Source organism: Neoarius graeffei, chromosome 8 (assembly GCF_027579695.1).
Source record: "Neoarius graeffei isolate fNeoGra1 chromosome 8, fNeoGra1.pri, whole genome shotgun sequence".
Lineage (NCBI taxonomy): Eukaryota > Metazoa > Chordata > Actinopteri > Siluriformes > Ariidae > Neoarius > Neoarius graeffei.
In genome coordinates this window covers 44,594,435-44,611,968 of record NC_083576.1, presented here as the reverse complement: position 1 = coordinate 44,611,968, position 17,534 = coordinate 44,594,435, and the positions used below count along the sequence as shown (strand labels likewise).

At 42.1% G+C, this 17,534-nt stretch overlaps 1 protein-coding gene across 5 annotated transcripts in view; it reads left to right on the top strand.

Moving 5' to 3' along the window:
• Window positions 1–17,534, top strand: part of rps6kal (ribosomal protein S6 kinase a, like) — a 165,685-nt gene that overhangs the window by 108,632 nt on the left and 39,519 nt on the right. For all 5 annotated transcript variants that reach the window (XM_060927660.1, XM_060927657.1, XM_060927658.1 and 2 more), the window contains 5 exons: window positions 1,580–1,682; window positions 11,549–11,673; window positions 14,552–14,674; window positions 17,168–17,257; window positions 17,356–17,514. In XM_060927660.1, the coding sequence (XP_060783643.1) occupies window positions 1,580–1,682; window positions 11,549–11,673; window positions 14,552–14,674; window positions 17,168–17,257; window positions 17,356–17,514 (600 nt within the window). The remainder of the gene's footprint in view (window positions 1–1,579; window positions 1,683–11,548; window positions 11,674–14,551; window positions 14,675–17,167; window positions 17,258–17,355; window positions 17,515–17,534) is intronic.

Sequence of the window (17,534 nt, the reverse complement as noted above, 5' to 3'; positions counted from 1 at the left end):
TATGGTTGAAATGACAAGACCTTGACCATCTCAATTTTTTTTTAAATGTGTTGCAAGGATCAAAATAGAAATAATTTGCTTATTTTGGAAGAGTGAAAAAAAAAAACCACAATGAAACTCATGATGGAAAACATTAAATAATGTGCTGTTGTGTTGAGTGTAATACAGATCAAATGTTATTTACAAATCAGTGTTTTTCAGTTTTAGTTTCAACATCCTGTCACAACATGTTCTGATTTGGGGTTGTATAAACAAAAGATCACACTCAGTGTGAGCAACTGTAAACTTGCCAACTGTCAGCATTTTGAGAGGATGTGATGGTTCTTTCAATGTCGAAATTCACTTCCGAATCTGATTCGTCTGCAGTTCGCGGCACAGCATCGCCGTGACATGATGTGACCTGCAAACAAGCTATTGACACAACTATGTCGGAAATGTTTTATAGTTGAGGAATACAACAATTATGAGCTCTGCTGATATGAACACCACCTCAATTCGCAACAGTATATAATGAAATGTATATAATGGCTGTCTGAAATCGCTCACTCATTCACTACTCCCTACTCACTATCTAGAATTCTGTATAGAGGACTATATAGTGAGCTCATTGGTAAAATGAAGAAATAAAACCCAACCACTTTCGGACGCTACTCGGCCGTGCTGTTATTTACGTGATTACTGTTGCACAATTAAAACGTGCCACATCAGCTGGTGGGTTTTCAAAATAATAAATACATGCATGTATTTTTGTGGGCGGCACGGTGGTGTAGTGGTTAGCGCTGTCGCCTCACAGCAAGAAGGTCCTGGGTTCGAGCCCCGGGGCCGGCGAGGGCCTTTCTGTGTGGAGTTTGCATGTTCTCCCCGTGTCCGCGTGGGTTTCCTCCGGGTGCTCCGGTTTCCCCCACAGTCCAAAGACATGCAGGTTAGGTTAACTGGTGACTCTAAATTGACCGTAGGTGTGAATGTGAGTGTGAATGGTTGTCTGTGTCTATGTGTCAGCCCTGTGATGACCTGGCGACTTGTCCAGGGTGTACCCCGCCTTTCGCCCGTAGTCAGCTGGGGTAGGCTCCAGCTTGCCTGCGACCCTGTAGAAGGATAAAGCGGCTAGAGATAATGAGATGAGATGTATTTTTGTGATGAATACATATTATACTGATTGTATTTCTCACATTATGACAGCCAGGAAGCAAGCCAGGTCTCACTGTGATGCTGTAATGGCCACAGCAGGAACCATTTAGAAACCAGTGATACCTTGATTAAGCATTAGGTGGAGGGAAGGGTGCTCACAGAGAGGGAGGCAACTGTTAATCAGTCTCCATTCATCCTTTCTAATACAGCAGCTTGAGCAAGACTGGGCTCTAACCTGTAGTTTCACATAGTTCAGGCTGAGCAGGTGTGAAAGGCGCCATCACCCCCAAAGCTTTGCCTTCAGGGATACTGGCTGGAATGCCACTCTGTCCTCACACCAGGTTGGCCTGTATCTTTGTCACACTGCTGACCTTTTAGAAGGCCTTCCATGGAGAGATGGAAAGACTTCAGGGGTTTGGTCTTATCCGTTTGTGCCTATCTCTGTGTACAGAAACTCTACCGGTGTGAACTTCAGCCTCCTTTCAAACCTGCAGCAGGAAAACCAGATGACACGTTCTGCTTTGATCCTGAGTTCACAGCAAAAACCCCAAAAGGTAAGAACGCTTCAGTCATTTAAGCCTTTTTTTATTTTAAACATGGATTACCAGAAAATACCAGATTTTAGGAAAAGTATAAAATGGATCTTTTGGTTTTTTTTGGAAAGAGTTATGTATAAAGGTTTGAGCTTGTGTGTACCAATGCCAAACAGTGTAGTCACTCCAAGTAACACAAATGGTAAAAGAAAAATAAACACTGTACATTAATACATTAGTTATTGAAGCCATAGCCATTTTATTATTTCACTACAAATCAACAAATTGAGTAAAATTTGATTGTTTTACAAAAATTTACTGATTAATTACTTCAGCTGTGTTGGGCATGAGTTTGGCATCAGAAAAGTGTTTACCCTAACGTCCCGAAATAGCAAGTTTGAATCCTCACAATGTCACAGCTACCTGTGACCGAGAGTCCAAGTGAAGAAATTGTTCATTCTCTTTGGGTCTTTGGCATACTTCCCTTCACTGTCAGTAATGTGTTATGCTGCCATGTAACACATGAGCAACAGCTCAAAAACATGAGGCTTGCTGAGTCCAAAGGAGCGTGTTTTGGGTTAACATGGTTGGTAGCGGTCATATGACATGGGAGAGCTGGCCAGAGTTGTTATAGTTTTGAAAGCTTCATGAGTTTGTATTTAGCCTTTCAAGGTTTTAAATTTCAGGTTTTTTTTTTTTTTTTTGTCCCCCCCCCCCCCCCCCCCCTTTTTTGAGTGATTGACTAGTTGTGGGGTGTGGTGGTGTTTTTTAAATAATTAATTTATTTAGTTTTAGGGCGGCACGGTGGTATAGTGGTTAGCGCTGTCGCCTCACAGCAAGAAGGTCCGGGTTCGAGCCCCGTGGCTGGCGAGTGCCTTTCTGTGTGGAGTTTGCATGTTCTCCCCGTGTCCGCGTGGGTTTCCTCCGGGTGCTCCAGTTTCCCCCACAGTCCAAAGACATGCAGGTTAGGTTAACTGGTGACTCTAAATTGACCGTAGGTGTGAGTGTGAATGGTTGTCTGTGTCTATGTGTCAGCCCTGTAATGACCTGGCGACTTATCCAGGGTGTACCCCGCCTCTCGCCCATAGTCAGCTGGGATAGGCTCCAGCTCGCCTGCGACCCTGTAGAACAGGATAAAGCGGCGAAAGATAATGAGATTTAGTTTTAGTGCTAGTGTTTTTCAGGTAGTGTACAAAAATAGACATCCCATAATAACTAGATAGGCTGTTAACAATCTGTTAACTGTTTATCTGTTATTTATATTGTATTGTCGACTCTATTGATGAAAATAAGTGTTTTAACACCAAAATAATGCTTGGCCATAATGAAACTGTGACCGAGGGTTCGTGGTCACTCTGAATGTGCCGTCCATAGAGATGGCCATCAAGAACCAGTTCCAAATTTCCTGATTCGTAGGAATTGTATGCCTCCGAAGCTATCAGTTCATTTTATTGATTTCAACATGTTTTTCTGACTATTGCGCATTGCAAAAACTCAAGCGTCATGACGCCGGACTCTGTCTACTCTGCTGTAAACTTGCAACAAGAAGCAGTCATGGGTGAGAGGGAGACCTTATCCAATGCACGGCTTCTAGTGATGCGTGGATCAGGCGCCCCCCCCCCCCCCCCCCAATTTTTTTTTTAAATACCTGCACCCACCTGATCCGAGATGAGAGCCAACCCACACATACGGACCTGTATAGTAACTTGTTTGAACATACAGTAGCTCTGGTGATATAGAGATTTGATATTTTGTGGTCTATGCTATAAAACTTCTCTCACTAGTATAAAATGTCTGTTACGCTCTTTGAAAAACAACCACAAGTAGTGCAGTCAATCTCAACAGGTATTTGACTGGCAAAGGACATGAGTGTTGCATGCGGGGCACACAAAATCCAAACGTTGTTAAGCTTTCATGTTCTCTCTATTAATGTTGTCTGTAAATTTTCGCTTTTGTTTCTCCCTTAAATTCACTTGGCAGAGGTTCTTCTTTACAGGGATTTTGGTTTAGCACTTAACTTCTGCTTCATTTTCTCCTCATCCAGCTAGTGAGCAGTGTTGTGCAAGCTGCTTGGTCAGAAGAGTGAGCAAAGCTAACAGTTCCTCAATATTAAATGAAGCTTCACTACACCCAGGTGTAGTAAGCTAAGCTACACCAACATGGCAAAAGTAGTCAACTACATTAGATGCTACTCTTTTCTATCCTCTCCTCTCCTCTTCTCTTTCGAACCAACTTCATGCCAAGTCAATGCTACCTCAGTGATCAGTATAACTGTCAGTCAAGTAGATACACAGGTAGAAATGCTCGGTTCATTTGTTTATGAAACAATAAACTGTGACCGTTACGCTCTCTGCACCAAAACCAATTTGGCAGTAAATACAAACGAACAAATAAATGTGTGCCACATAGCAAAATGCAGGTGTCAGTAGTGCGTGAAGGATCTGTTTGTGCACGTGCCTGTGTTTTGCCTGGTTTGCTGTGTTTACATTGCCCAATATGAGGTCGCCATGATACAGAAGTGCTTCTGTGGCTACATGTGCAGTCAACGCACACAAGCGTCCATTTACACAAAATTAAATTAAAAATACTTTGGCCTTTTATTTAGACCACAGCAGAAAGAGACACTTTGCTTGAGCTTCAGAAATGCTTGGGAAATGAATCTTATGTGATCGTGCTACTTGATCAATAAAAGAGCTTTGCTATCAAAACCTTATTTGATTAAGAAAACAGTGGCATTACCACCGCACTACTGAAATGTAGTTAACTAGTAAATGTAGCCCAGTTACTTATAGCAAAGCTACTGCCCAATACTGCTAGTCAGCTGGACACACTGAGGAAACAGGGATTGTTGGTTACGAATCATGGCACACAAGCCCTCAAGGCTGATTTTATCCTAGTGCATCTCAAAAAATTAGAATACCATGAAAAAGTTCCTTTTTTTCATAATTTAATTCAAAAAGGTAAACTTTCATATATTCTATATTCATTACATGTAAAGTGAAATATTTAAAGCCTTTTTTGTTATAATTTTGATGATTATGGCTTATAGCTCATGAAAATCAGAAATCCAGTATCTCAAATTATTAGAATATTCCCTAAGATCAATCAAAAAAAAGGATTTACAATACAGAAATGTCCACCTTCTGAAAAGTATATTCATTTATACATTCAATACTTGGTTGGGGCTCCTTTACCATGAATTACTGTATCAATGCGGTGTGGCATGGAGGTGATCAGTCTGTGGCACTGCTGAGGCGATATTGAAGCCCAGGTTGCTTTGATAGTGGCCTTCAGCGTATCTGTATTTTTGGGTCGGGTGTTTCTCATCTTCCTCTTGACAATACCCCATAGATTATCTATGGGGTTCAGGTTAGGCAAGTTGGCTGGCCAATCAAACACAGTAATATCATGGTCAGCAAACCATTTGGTAGTAGTTTTGGCACTGTGGGTAGGTGCTAAATCCTGCTGGAAAAGGAAATCAGCATCTCCAAAAAGCTTGTTAACAGATGAAAGCATGAAGTGCTATAAAATCTCCTGGTAGATGGCTGTGTTGACTTTGGACTTGATAAAATACAGTGGACCAACACCAGCAGATGACATGGCACCCCAAATCATCACAGACTGTGGAAACTTCACACTGGGCTTCAAACACCTTGGATTCTGTGCCTCTCCACTCTTCCTCCAGACTCTAGAACTGTGATTTCCAAATTAAATGCAAAATGTACTTTCATCTGAAAAGAGGACTTTGGACCACTGAGCAACAGTCCATTTCTTTCTCTCCTTAGCCCAGATAAGACACTTCTGACATTGTCTCTGGCTCAGGAGTAGATTGATATTAGGAATGCGAAAGTTGTTTCCCTTTTCTTGAAGATGTCTGTTCGTGATGGGTCTTGATACACTAACACCAGCCTCAGTCCACTCGTTGTGAAGCTTTCCCAAGTTCTTGAATCAACTTTTCTTGACAATCCTCTCAAGACTGCGGCCATCCCTGTTGCTTGTGCACCTTCTCCAGCCACCCTTTTCAGCAATGACCTTTTGTGGCTTACCCTCCTTGTGGAGGGCATCAGTGATCATCTTCTGGACAACAGTCAAGTCAGCAGTCTTCCCCATGATTGTGGTTGTATGTACTGAACTAGACTGAGAGATACACTGTGTTCATACTGTTTTACTCAAACTCGAAATAAAATATTCTAATATTTTGAGATGTTTTTTTTATGTTTTTGTACTGTATGCCGTACTGATTAAAATTAAAATAGAAAATTGCTTGAAACATTTTAGTTTATGTGTAATGAGTCTATAATATAACATTTTCACTTTCTTAAATAACTGATGGAAAATATTGAACTTTTTCACAATATTCTAATTTTTTGAGATGCACTAGTATTTCTGTGTTGAATCTACGCTGTACATGCGCAAGGTGCGTGTTTTTACCATGAATTACGGCATCAATGCAGCATGGCATGGAAGCAATCAGCCTGTGGTACTGCTGAGGTGTTATTAAAAGCCCCGGTTGCTTTAATAGCAACTTTCAGCTCGTGTGTATTTTTTGCTTTGGGTGTTTCTCATCTTCCTCTTCACAATACCTTGTAGATTATCTATGGGGTTCAGGTCAGGCAAGTTGGCTGGCCAATCAAGCACAGTAATATCATGGTCAGCAAACCATTTGGTAGAAGTTTTGGCACTGTGGGCAGGTGCAAAGTCCTGATGGAAAAGGTCATCGGCATCTCCTCCATAAAGCTAGTCAGCAGATGGAAGCATGGCGTGCTCGAAAATCTCCTGGTAGATAGCTGCATTGACTTGGGACTTGATAAAGCACAGTGGACCAACACCAGCAGATGACATGGCACCCCAAATCATCACAGACTGCGGAAACTTCACACTCCTTGGATTCTGTGCCTCTCCACTCTTCCTCCAGACTCTAGGACCTTGATTTCCAAATGAAATGCAAAATTTACTTTCATCTGGAAAGAGCACTTTGGACCACTGAGCAACAGTCCCGTTCTTTCTCTCCTTAGCCCAAGTAAGATGCTTCTGATGATGTCTCTGGTTCAAGAGTGGCTTGATATTAGGAATGAAACAGTTGTAGCCCCTTTCCTGAAGATGTCTGTGCATGGTGGGCTCTTGACGCACTGACTCTAGCCTCGGTCCACTACTTGTGAAGTTCTCCCAAGTTCTTGAATTGACTTTTCTTGATGAACCTCTGAAGGCTGCGGTCATCCCTTTTTGCTTGTGCACTTTTTCCATCCAGCTTTTTCAGCAATGACCTTCTGTGGCTTGCCCTTCTTGTGGAGGGTGTTGATGATCGTCTTCTGGACAACTGTTAATTCAGCAGTCTTTCCCTGTGATTGTGGGTGTGTGTACTGAACTAGAACAAAAGAGGCATGGTATTTATAATGTTTTACTCCAAATTAAATATTCTCATATTTTGACATGTCTTAAATTTTTTGCACTGTAGGCCATAATTATTACAATAGAAAAATGCTTGAAACAGTTTACCTGTAATGAGTTTAGAGTATATTAAATTTTCACTTTCTTAAAGAACTGATGGAAAATATTGAACTTTTTCCACGATATTCTAATTGTTTGAGATGCACTAATGTGTCAAGTCATTGAGTTGCCATCCTGCAATGGAAGATGCTGGGGGGTTAATACTGATGAGTTGACTCTCTGATTCCCAGAAGAATCAACCCCAACTGCAATTAAGTTGATGTCACACGCTTTAATTTTTTTTTCCTTTTTGCCACGGACACGGCAAAGCAAACTGAATTTTGCATCCAAGTATTTAAGTCAGCTGACACAAAGTGGATTTTGGCTAGATTAATCCGTTATCAAAAAAAAAAAAAATCATTAGATGTGACCCTAAAATGGTACTTGTGAAGTGAAGGTAGACTTTTTTTATACCATTTGACTTGACTTTTGGTCCCCTGCTGTTTCTATTTATTTTTAGACACTTCAGTAATCCGTTTCTTTTTCTTCCATTTCTGAATGATGGTTTTCACTGCTATCATTGCATCACTAAACACTATTTATTTATACTTGTTTTCCAGCTCTGTTTAAAAAAAAAATTCTCTTTTGAGCCTTGTGATGGCTGATTTTGTGGCCCTGTCCCTTAATATGATGGCAACAGCATGGCTGTTCATGCCTTAATGAATGAATGAATGAATGAATGAACCCTTTGTCACTGTTACCAGTGAAATTGACCATCAACCTGTCCTTACAGAAGGGGAACAGGACAGGATGACGGGGATAAAAGAAAAAGAAACACAGTAGTAACATGAGGAAAAGATGAGGAAAAAAAGAACACCCCCCCCCCCCCCCCCCCACACACACACACACTATGCTCCTATCAGGAGTACAGTGTGGGAGCATTTAAAAAAACCTCTGCACAAGCACACAATAACACAGTACACTTTAAAACATGGGGCTTGAGGGGGGGAAAGGGGGGAAGGAGGGGGCAGTCAGGGGTGAGGGGGTAGGAGGGGAGGGGAGGGGAGGAGGTAGAGGTAACCCAGCGCAAGCAAGCAGCCGTCCGCTCCTGCAGCCATGCAAACGGCGCTGGTCACGCACCCGCTTGTCACACTGGGGGTGAAAAACGGCGACCGTGGAAAATTGGGGAAGGAATGCGAAGCGAGTGTGTCTCCCAGCAGTGACTTTCTGGGGGAAATGTTGCCCCAGCAACGGCCTTGATTGAGGCCGGTGCTGTTCAGGGAGCCGAATGTCGATAAGGTAGATAGATTGTTTGGTATTTCGAACAGACGCAGTCTTTACACGTCCACACCACTCGTCCATTTCTGTTCAATTCAATTCCATTTGGTCTCCGAAATACTTATTCCTTGCAAAGCCGAAAGCGTCTCCAGATGACAACCATGTTGTGGTTCAAATTCTCCCACAGTCTGAGTGCCGACAGCTTTGCCCACCGCTTCAATCATATCGGGCAGCTTTGTGGGGCTTTGAACAGCTGTCACCGTTGTCTGATTTCCTCGATATACCAGGGCAGTGCCTAATCCAATCAGCAAAAGTCTGGTAATCATGGTTCCGAATAGGTAGATATCTCCAATGTCCTCCACAGACGTTCCGGCAGGACAGGTGGGTTCCCCCGAACCCAGAAACTGTGTCACTTTTGTTAGGAGACCAGTTTATCAAATCCATGCTTTTTTAGTTTAGAAATTCAATGCGGAGAGAGTCTCTCAAAAAAAAAAAAAGTATTGAGGTATTTCACCTGACGTCACAGGGTCACGTGACGCCCCGGTGTCCACCATTTTGGACGGCAAGCTAGCTAATGTCAACAACATAGTAGCTAGTATGTTACTGTAGCAATATTTACGTTCAGTCATTTGGATGACTGTTAAAACCTTTCAGTCTCAAGTTTTTCCTTTACTGGATTTACTAGTTTACTGAGCTAGCGCGCGATGGCTCCGGGCTCGGCCGGAGAGCGCGCGATGGCTCCGGGCTCGGCCGGAGAGCGCGCGATGGCTCCGGGCTCGGCCGGAGAGCGCGCGATGGCTCCGGGCTCGGCCGGAGAGCGCGCGATGGCTCCGGGCTCGGCCGGAGAGCGCGCGATGGCTCCGGGCTCGGCCGGAGAGCGCGCGATGGCTCCGGGCTCGGCCGGAGAGCGCGCGATGGCTCCCGGCTCGGCCGGAGAGCGCGCGATGGCTCCCGGCTCGGCCGGAGAGCGCGCGATGGCTCCGGGCTCGGCCGGAGAGCGCGCGATGGCTCCGGGCTCGGGCGGAGAGCGCGCGATGGCTCCGGGCTCGGCCGGAGAGCGCGCGATGGCTCCCGGCTCGGCCGGAGAGCGCGCGATGGCTCCCGGCTCGGCCGGAGAGCGCGCGATGGCTCCGGGCTCGGGCGGAGAGCGCGCGATGGCTCCGGGCTCGGGCGGAGAGCGCGCGATGGCTCCCGGCTCGGGCGGAGAGCGCGCGATGGCTCCGGGCTCGGCCGGAGAGCGCGCGATGGCTCCGGGCTCGGCCGGAGAGCGCGCGATGGCTCAGTAAACTAGTAAATCCAGTAAAGGAAAAACTTGAGACTGAAAGGTTTTAACAGTCATCCAAATGACTGAACGTAAATATTGCTACAGTAACATACTAGCTACGATGTTGTTGACATTAGCTAGTGCTAACAGCTAGCTGCTAATACACTGCTACAACTACACCGACCCTAATAATACAGTTCTTGGTCATTGCCTGGTAACAGCAAATTTATAACGGGCCATGTCTCAACAGACTAAGAAGTTATTTCAATGACATTTAATAACATTTTGTTTATCCTGAGGACCGAAAGTAAATGAAAATGTGAACAAACCTTAGCTGTAATCAGATGGCGACCACCGGCTCCAGGGACGACCCGCTGATGTAGGCATGTTACCCAGCCTGACACAAAATATTTGTAGGCATCCAAACTCGTATACGCTTTCAGATCAATACCTGTGTATGGCGATGGGTTTTTAACGACATAGGTATACAGATCATGTGGGCCGAAGTCAGGTAAAGACGAGGGCTTCGTGTACTTCCGTACGTCAGTGAACAATCCTGGTGGAAGCAGGTAAACGTCGTTCTCTAAGCCTGCTAACCTCAATTTTTGCAAATACCTCTCCCTCTGCTCGCCCTGTAAATGCCCTACGTCGCTGGATAGTGAAGGTGTTTTCTGCATCTCGCTCCTTTTTCTTTTATGTTTTTCGTTTGTCGCCTTCCTCGCATTCAAACTGATTCGAGCCGTGCCGTCCAAAATGGCAGCGTCACATGACTTGGTCACGTGAGTGAAATACCTCAATAGGCAGACGAGACGAAACAAGGAACACAAGCAGGAAAAAAAGAGGAGAGCAGAAAAATGCGACCGCCTTCCGTGAAAGCATGGAGAAAAAAAAGAATAACACGTTAGATTTAAATCAAATTTTTTTTTTTGAGTCAACAGACACTTAAATGAGGCATATAGAGGGATATATTTGTGTGTATGTTTTTTTTTGTGTGTGTACACGCATGTTTTTTTTTTTTTTTTGTCGTCGTCCCCCCCCCCCCCCCCCCCCCCCCCAAATTACACTACCAAGTCTTCGTATGCAGGAAATGCCTACCAAAGTGAAGTGAAATTGGACCGAAGGAAATTACTGTAAATCTGACACAAAATCATGTGCATGCAACCCAAAATGGTCCATTTTCCAGGCAGGAAGCCTTCAAAATGTCCATGATGTATATGATGTTTCAGCTAGGTCTCAAGTGTATTTTTGGACCAGAATGACACTACTTTTACTATGCACATAAGTACATGGTATTCATTTCAAACGAGTCCCTGTCTCAGGTCCTCTAGAACCAGCCTCAGTCCAACACAGTCATGGATGATGATAATTGGTAAATGTATCCCGTAGAGGCACTATTGAGGTTATTTATTCGTTGATGGTTATTGGATCCGCAAGCGTAAACGGTGCAAAATATCATGTGCTTTTTCAATGCCATTTCTACACATTCTGTAAACAGTGCATGTGGTACAAAAATCCTGTGGCGTGACACACTATGGATGGGTTGATTTCCTATAAGCAGATCCTGGACATGGTTTGAAGTCTTTCCAGGGAACAGGCAGGAGTACAGTTAATTTAACATGTACTTTACAGTTCATCTACTTTTTTTTTTTAAAAGGCAGAAACCAAGGGACTGCTAACTCTTGCACACAACTGTAAATATGCATAATTTAAAGCTGACTTTCATGTCAACGGTTTTATTCCAAATCCAGCATATTCAACTCCTGAGACAAAAATGGTGCCAGTTGTCCAATTATTTGACCCCAATAGTCATCTAGCCCAGTAATTCCTCCACTGGCTTCACGCACTTTCTACAGTGTTATCAAATACTTTGCATTCTGACTTGTGCGTATAACCATTTTATGTCCCATCACTTTTACAGACTCTCCAGGCATTCCTCCCAGTGCAAATGCACACCAGCTCTTTAAAGGCTTCAGCTTTGTCGCACCGGTCTCCCTGGAGGAGAGCAAGAGCTCCCCTTTAGTTAACATCCTCCCCATTGTTCAGGTAACAGTGGACGCACTTAAGTGCTTGCCAGCTTGTACTTCTGTTGCTGGTGAATCCTTAAGTAGACTTCCCCATCAAATGCGCAGTAGATAGAACGTTTGATGGGAAGTCTACTTAAAGATTCACCAGCAATAGAAGTACAAGCTGGCAAGTGCTTATATGCAACATTCAAATTAAAACACACACAGACATGTAAAACATTTAGACTGGTACCAAAATCCAGAATTGTGACACCCAAAGGCATTTTTGAGACAAAGTCGGCAAACAGTCGTATTTTGTCAATTTGGGTGTGCCGAATTCAAATCTGCAATATCAAAGTCAAAGTCCTTCCCACGCCTTACAGTACCTGGTATTCCTAGGCAGTCTCCCACTCAAGTACTAACCAGGCCCAACCTGTATGTGGCGCATCGGGCGGCGCCGATCTCCGTTTCCATAGCCCTCGGCCTCTCGCCTATTACATAGCTAGGGTTACAGTGGGGGGCTAGTCCTCTGGTAACCACGAGAGTTTAACACCCCATGCACATCTGTATTGCAGCGTGCCTTGCCAGATGGCAGTAGGTACCATTTTTATGATGGTCTTTGGTATGACCTGAACGTGATTAGAACTCACGATCTCCCGATTGAGAGGCGGACACGCTACCACTAGGCCACTAGTCGGTCCCAAATCTGCAATATGCCGAGCTCTATCTGACCTCTGTTGACCTCTAGAGGTCATTGAACTTTGGGCCTGTAAACGTCTCAGCTGAACCCAGTTTCTCAGCTTTCTAAGGAATGAAATGTACTAAAATGATTAATGAAATGGCCTTGTTTGTTAAATGTTTGGGTGCTGAATTCATTTTTCATTTGTAAAACGACATATGACTTCTGATAATTAAACTTGGCCTATAGGCCTATGCATTTAACGGCATTTTTAAACGGACTTTACTCCCCCAAAAAGAATATGAACAGACAAAAAACAAATAGAAAGGAACAAATACAACATTAAATGCCAGTCCATGTACATGTGACTTACTTTTCACAATGAGAATGCCTAGGCGATCACCTTACATAACATTGCATTACATTTAGCGGTTATTGTTTATACAAAGCTACTGAAAAAAGGACAGATTCAGCAGCATACAAAATGTGGGGGCACACAGGGTATACAGGTTAATCAGGGTTAGTATATATGAGAGTTTTTTTCTTTGTTTGTTTTTTGTTTTGTTTTAAACGGGGTAAAGCCTTTACAAAAAACAAACAACAAAGAAAAAAACTCTCATATATACTAACCCTGATTAACCTGTATACCCTGTATACCCCCACATTTTGTATGCTGCTGAATCTGTCCTTTTTTCAGTAGCTTTGTATAAACAATAACCGCTAAATGTAATGCAATGTTATGTAAGGTGATCGCCTAGGCATTCTCATTGTGAAAAGTAAGTCACATGTACATGGACTGGCATTTAATGTTGTATTTGTTCCTTTCTATTTGTTTTTTGTCTGTTCATATTCTTTTTGGGGGAGTAAAGTCCGTTTAAAAATGCCGTTAAATGCATAGACCTATAGGCCAAGTTTAATTATCAGAGGTCATATGTCGTTTTACAAATGAAAAATGAATTCAGCACCCAAACATTTAACAAACAAGGCCATTTGCTAACTTCATTAATCATTTTAGTACATTTCATTCCTTAGAAAGCTGAGAAACTGGGTTCAGCTGAGACGTTTACAGGCCCAAAGTTCAATGACCTCTAGAGGTCAACAGAGGTCAGATAGAGCTTGGCATATTGCAGATTTGAATTCGGCACACCCTAATTGACAAAATAAGACTGTTTGCCGACTTTGTCTCAAAAATGCCTTTAACTCCTTAAATAAGCACTTTTTTTAATTTTGGTACCAGTCTAATTTTATATTTACAAAATTTTATTTGAATCAACATTCAAATTAAAACACACACAAAATAACTTGAGTCACTTTTCACGAAGCACAGTTTATGTGCCAAATATAGATTGGTTTATTTTTAACTGTGTTTTTGCACCTACTCCTGTTTTAGTGCAAGTTTCACAGCATTGATGTTAGTTGATTTGAATCTTGATTCACTTTAATGGTGTAGCACGTCCAGACGAGACTGATGCCATCATAAATATAGAAGTTGATAAGTAAATGACAACAGCTCATTATGGATTAACATTTATTCAAAGGCTTAAAAGTGAAAGGAATATTTGAATGGCATTGAGTTTTGAGTAACTAAAAACTTTTGTTAGTTTTCATTTGAATAATGCAATGCCATACGGTTTGCCAAAAGCCTCTTTGACCCCATAAAGTGGGCTTCCTCTTTAATTTACCAGACTTTAATCTTGCATTTTATACTATAAAAAAGCCAGTGATTTGCATCTATTATGTCCGTGTACAGAGCTAAAAGAAAATAAATAAAAAATAGTCATGGACCAGTTATGTATGGCCTGGACTAAATGTCCATAACAGCATCCACATAAAGATTGCCCGATTTGAGTAAAAACATTAGATCAAAATCTCCTGCATTTAATATTCATATTATTGCTCTGTCTTTCAAGGTCAGCTATTCAGTCAGTTAATTGCAGTTTCTACCTGAGCCAGCAGGTCCTTGAACGGTTCTTGAACAGAATTTGATATTTGTGACACAATGCAAACCTGAGCCTGGTTCTTCATCACAGCTAACATCATGCCCAATCATTTATTCTGAATGCAATGAAGTCTTTGAAGAATGGTTAGTAAATGAAAGAGGCAGATGATCTGCAAGTTAGTATGTCAAGCATTTGCACAGCATGGAAGTGTTAGTGCATATGCACTTGTGTTCTCATTTGATCGTACTGTAAGGTGCAGTAATAACGTACTGAAGTGGCTCTCTGTGTTTTGGGTTCAGATGCATAGCGGCACAGCACAGTTCTCGGACGTGTACGAAACGAAAGAGGACATCGGCGTGGGCTCATACTCCATATGCAAGCGCTGTATCCACAGAGTCACAGCTATGGAGTTTGCAGTGAAGGTTAGACATGCTTGACTACAAAACAAGATCTTGTAATTGGCTTAGGATTTGTTTGTCATCACTAACAGGAGGCAGTAACATCTCAGCAGATGCTGTGTGACCACTTTCAGAGACAGTATCATAAGCAGAGAATTCACTGGTTGAAAAATTAATGCAATACTTGGCAGTTACGCTTGGTGAAAACAGAGCAGACATAAGCTACATATTTAATAAAATTTGCAGTGTTGGCTTAGAATCTTGCCTAGATGATGATTTTGTGAACCATGATGTAAATAAACTGTACAAACCAGAATTGCTAAACTTCAAGGCAACTGACCTAGCAAACTTAGATGCTGGCAGAATTGTAAATGGCTTCCTATAGGAAATTGTAGTGAACTACAGTGTTTTATATGTTAAAAAAAAACACATGTAGAGAGTAGCATAGACTTTGCCAACATTCTTGCCTCACAATCATTTCAGTAAATGCAGTCTGAAGTAGGCACCGCAATTTAAATTTTTTTTTAAAGCGAGACAGCCTTTCGATTTCATAAAATCAGTAAAAATTTAGTTCCCTTTGAAATTTGGTCATTGTGATTTTGTTTATTTCTGTAATGTTGCAAAAAAAAAAAACTAGGCCATTCTGTGGCTGGGAAGTTATTTAATTTGAGGAGATTCCCGAGCAAATAATGCGCATGAAATTGCTCGCTTCGCGCAGTCAAGCAGACCAAGGAACTCCTTGTGCGCATGGGCAGGTTTACCACCTTCTTCTTTTGGAGCTGGCATCCAGTGTTGCATTACTGCCATCTACAGGTTTACTTTGGCCGTGCACTGACAGTTACATCATTTTGTCATGAAACGAACAGCTGATCACACCAGGGTGCTTGCTGACTGATGCTATTTATTAGTTTAGTCTTGCATTTCCTCTCCTTCGCAAAATATCTTTTCTTGCTTTCCATTACTGTAGTCGGTCTTTCACGTTTCATTCGCACACTCGTGTCCTCCATTTTTCTCTCCTGTTTCAGATTTGTATCCTACAATGCCTTGCACGAACGGGGAAAGCCCACCATGTGATGCATGCTGTAGTATCTTGAATTGGGTCATGGTGAAGCAAGAAAAAATAGCAGAGAATTTGGGGCCACGTGGACCTAAACTCCTTAATTTTTAAAGATTTTTTTGGGGGGGCTTTTTTCACCTTTATTGGATAGGACAGTGTAGAGACAGGAAATGAGCGGGAGAGAGACGGGGAGGGATCGGGAAATGACCTCAGGTCAGAATCGAACCCGGGTCCCCGGATTTATGGTATGGCGCCTTATCCACCTGAACCACGACACCCCTCTAAACTCCTTAATTGTTCTATTTTTTAAAAAAAACTAATAAAACTGGAAGTCTGTGATTCGAAATCGGAAGCTATCGGTCCACTAAAGAAAAATAATTGGGTGTCAAGGAAAATTCTTTTTATGACCTACACTTGAAAAATCTGAAAGGCAGTCTACCTTTAAGGCGTTTTGTTGCATTTTTATTTTGGTTATTAATATGTGGCTCATTCAAATAGAGAAGTGTTTGGTCTTGTATGATAGGGAAATAACTGTTTGGGCACATTGCCAACATAGTCGAGTACCCCTTATTCCAGAACAAAAAGTTCATGGCGTGAAGTCAGACTTTATCCAGCTCACTCTTACCATAATTGAATCAGGTCCAGCTCCACCCGATACTTTCGGTTCTGCATCCTTCTACAGCAGGAATCTCAAAATGGCCACCCCATAGCAGTAGCAGACAAATAACCGATTCTTTTAGACTAGCGTTCAAAAGTTTGATTAGACATGCTAAAATCCAATTTATGTTTTGTTTTGTTTTTTATTTTGGTTCTGAAAGTGGTATCTGTTAAGCATTACCCAGGGGTTTGTGATTTTTATTTTTATTTTTTTCTTGTTTAGTTACAGTTGTGGAAATCATTTATCAAACTTCTAGTAGTTATTAGGCTGTTTGACTGATTCTTTGAATTGAATGAGTTTAATCCAAACCTTATTAACTACAAATAATGGACCTTATCTGTTCTGTTGGTGGCTATTTCAGGAATTTAAAAGCCTCAGGGCACTACCTATAGACAAAATTCTGGTGTAGACATTTAAATTATGTTCATGGAATAATAACTTATTGAGGTGGTCTGTAGAATTGGATAGTTAAAGGCCTACCTGGCTACAAAGAACTCTGAGTGACCTTTCTTTAAACGTAAGGATCTTAAGCCACTGTGATTTCATTTCAACACTTAATTGATTAGAATTTAAAATTTGACACTGATAAATTAGTGGTGAGTGCTTTGAGGACTCCAAGATTTAGTGTTTCTTTGATTTTCAGTGGTTTGTATAATATAACAAAGGCTTTATAATGACATTAAAATTGATTTTTTACAAAATCCCCAAACAAGTGTAAACCAATATTTAAAAATTAAATGCAGGTCATATTTGAATTTTGATGTTCATACCTTTCTTTCTCCTTACTCTTGCTTTGTTGTAGATTATTGACAAAAGTAAACGAGACCCTTCAGAGGAGATTGAAATTCTTATGCGGTACGGCCAGCACCCAAATATCATCACGTTGAAGGATGTAAGTTTTGACATTTTGTCTCCAGACCTCAGCAGTGTAGTACTGTCGTCTGTGAATATGACTGTTTATGCATGTGTGCTTGTGGGTCTGTGCATCAGGTGTATGATGAGGGACGATTTGTGTATCTGGTAACGGAGCTAATGAAGGGAGGAGAGCTGTTGGATAAGATTCTTAGGCAGAAGTTCTTCTCCGAGCGAGAAGCGAGTGCTGTGCTCTACACCATCACCAAAACAGTGGACTATTTGCACTGCCAAGGGGTAAGGCAGACACAGTACCA